This window comes from Phasianus colchicus, chromosome Z (genome assembly GCF_987193195.1).
Source record: "Phasianus colchicus chromosome Z, bPhaCol1.hap1.1, whole genome shotgun sequence".
NCBI lineage: Eukaryota > Metazoa > Chordata > Aves > Galliformes > Phasianidae > Phasianus > Phasianus colchicus.
The window spans coordinates 6,238,129-6,240,875 of record NC_143476.1 but is presented as its reverse complement, the minus strand read 5'-3'; the positions used below and the strand labels follow the sequence as shown (position 1 = coordinate 6,240,875).

General features: G+C 52.5%; 1 protein-coding gene across 1 annotated transcript; it reads right to left on the bottom strand.

Annotated features, from left to right (window-relative positions):
- Positions 1-686: 686 nt before the first annotated feature.
- Positions 687-1,700, bottom strand: LOC149912318 (rho GTPase-activating protein 33-like). Its single transcript, XM_090130991.1, has 5 exons — positions 1,607-1,700; positions 1,379-1,511; positions 1,131-1,213; positions 886-993; positions 687-696 (listed from the first exon to the last, which is right to left on the bottom strand). Exons 2-5 carry the CDS (start codon positions 1,436-1,438, stop codon positions 687-689), a joined length of 261 nt encoding a protein of 86 aa, XP_089987117.1. The 5' UTR covers positions 1,439-1,511; positions 1,607-1,700.
- Between the last annotated feature and the right edge of the window lie 1,047 nt (positions 1,701-2,747).

The window sequence follows — 2,747 nt, the reverse complement described above, 5'->3', positions numbered from 1 at the left end:
CACTGGAAGAAGAGGAGCCCAAAATAACCATGTGGGCAGAGGTGTGTTTATGGCAAAGGACACGGTCATCATTAAGAGCAGCTTACTGTATCAAAATAGGCAAGGAAAAACCCAAGGAAATGGGGGCAGGGAACTGAGAAAGCTTCGCTGCCACACTTGCATCAAGCTTCTCCTGCATGCAAACCATAATAATGATGGTTTCCTCCTTGTGAAGTTTGGGCTTGGACATTCTCAGCATCCAGCAACAGGATGCCATACCCTAATGGAAGCCCAGAGGTCTGCTGTCCCCTTGATGGTAAAAGAGAATCTCAAAGGTCTCGGAGAAGGCCTGCATTTGGTCAAGGTGTCAGGTCAAGATCAAGCTAATGGAGGAAGACACTCACCTGCTGCATCTGCGATGTCTGCTCTGGATTTGGAGCAGAAGAGGACGTCTGTGTGGTTGATGATGAATTCCACCACATCCGACTGCGTCTGCAGCTCCATGCAGGCAGCTCTTCCGCTGGCGCAGGCAGACTCGTTCTGCTGTGATCTGTAGAAAAGGCAGATTTTAGAAGTCATTTCTCCAAGACCGTTTCCCAGAGTCTGAATTGTTGCAGCCAAAAGCTGTCAGCTGAGGCTCTGGAGACTTCCGCAGTGGGCAATCAGTGATGCCACTGCAGAAATTCCCCTGGATGATCAAGGACACGTCAGTCCCATCTAAAGAACAGAGCACAACTGTCACCTAGACATTGTGCCCGTGGGGTTGGAGAATAACCCAGGCTCCTGCGCTTCTGTCAGCCACAGATTTTACAGGAGAAGAGCACATTTGATGGAGAAAAAGGGAGGATTGTTTTTTTTACTGGAGAACAGATGAAGCGTTGTGTTGAAACAGAACCAGCAGTTTACCTTAAGAGGTTTGGAGCCCACACAATGGCTAGGTTCTTGGCATGCATGTTTGTTATACTGGAGCTCCCAGCCAGACACGCCAAGTGTCTCATCAGGAACTCCAGTGTCCTGGAAAACAAGAGAGGCAAACGTTCAGCACCAACGAGCATGCCGTGCTGCAATTCAGAAAGACAAAGTCTGGAACCGCATCGTTGCCCTCTGCAATGCAGCAGGGCTGAGCTCAGCAGGCTGAGGGCAGCACTGACCTGTAGTGAGGAGCGGGCAGCTGCTGGATGACGTCCTGCATTCTGAGCAGCCGCTCCTCCTCTGTAGCGGCACCAACAGCATCCTGGAGTAGTGCAGAAAGGGAGCGAGACACCAATCAGGCTAGTACACCACTGCGAGTAAACCTCGTGGGGCTGACAGCAAAAGGGCCTCCGAGCTGGGGCACTGCTGCCGCCATCTGCCAAGAGGCCCAGGAAGAGGGAAATGAAAGACGTGGCCTTGTGCTTACCGAGAACTTGCCGTACAGCTGGTGGGTGAGCAGAGGGTTCGGGAGCTCCCTGAAGTACATCTTGCAGAGGGAGCTCACGCTGTGAATGTCACGGACGGTGAGCTCAGGAATCTGCTCCGACTCAAATTCCTGCCTGGAGAGAGGGACGCAAACCCGGTTGAGCGAGAGGAAGGCAAGCCCAAAGCCACACCAGATGCACTCAGGCTGTGTCAGTCGCAGCACTCTTACCGCAGTCTCTGGATGTTGGACGCGACGCCGGACAGGCGGTATATCCCCTGCACCACGCCGTGCTGCTCAATGAACTCAGCGCAGCTCTGGAGGACCTGGGGGACTGAAGAACACGTGCCAGCTGTCAGTGGAGCTCCTGATTCAATCGTGCTGCAGGCTGTGCTTCACATCCCATCCACTAAGCCCAGCCAGGCTTGGCTGAAGCAAATACAGATGTGCTTGTCTCTTAGGAGCATCCGCCTCACTTTATCCTTCAGCCATCAACTCCCATTACACGTGTCTCCACGGCTATCAGCCTGCCCCCTGCTAGATATGAGCTCCCTTTCATCTTCTTTAGATGCCCAGCAGAGGAAGATCTCAGGAATGGGCAGCTCCTTACCATCACGACCGGAGTGGAGAAGATGCTCTCCCAGGTCACCGCCAAACACCCTTTCCTTCTCCACCTCCCGCTCGGTCGGTTTCTTTGGGCGGGCCTTCACCAAGGAACGAAGGAAGGTGAGGATCTTGCTGCGTTTCTTGGGCACTGCACAACAAAAGGAAGAAACCAGGTCATTTCAGGTTTGGCTCCGTTGGACGAGGCCGAGCACAGCACATTCTACAGAGCACGTCAGAACGGGAAGAACATTACCAACCAGTACATACAAAAAGGGATTTTCCCCATGCCTGGAGGAGCCCAAGGCCAGGCTGGATGGGGCCCTGGGCAGCCTGATCTAGTCTCACATTAACTGTGGGGGCTGGGAGACCATCCTGAGGCGGGAGGGTTGGAGCATGATGATCCCTGAGGTCCCTTCCATCCCAAGCCATTCTATGAAGATTCTATAGTTTCCCCAAGTCCAATCATAAACACAGGAGGATTGGGCCAAATCTCTGCCCCATGGTGTGCATGAAGAATCATCAACCCAGAGGACAATCTGGGATGGATAAAGGAGGTACTAAACATGGAACACACCCCAAAAAAGACTTCATTTTGCTTCCCCACACCATCAAATGTAACATCCCTACCTGGCTTTGGCACTGAGTTGATGAGTGCCTCAGGAATGTTCTTATTAATGAGTTCCACACACTCCCCTGGGAAAAATCCAACCTGTAACAAGAAGAGAGGCCAACTATTGCATGCAGCACTTCTCAGATCTGAACTGTT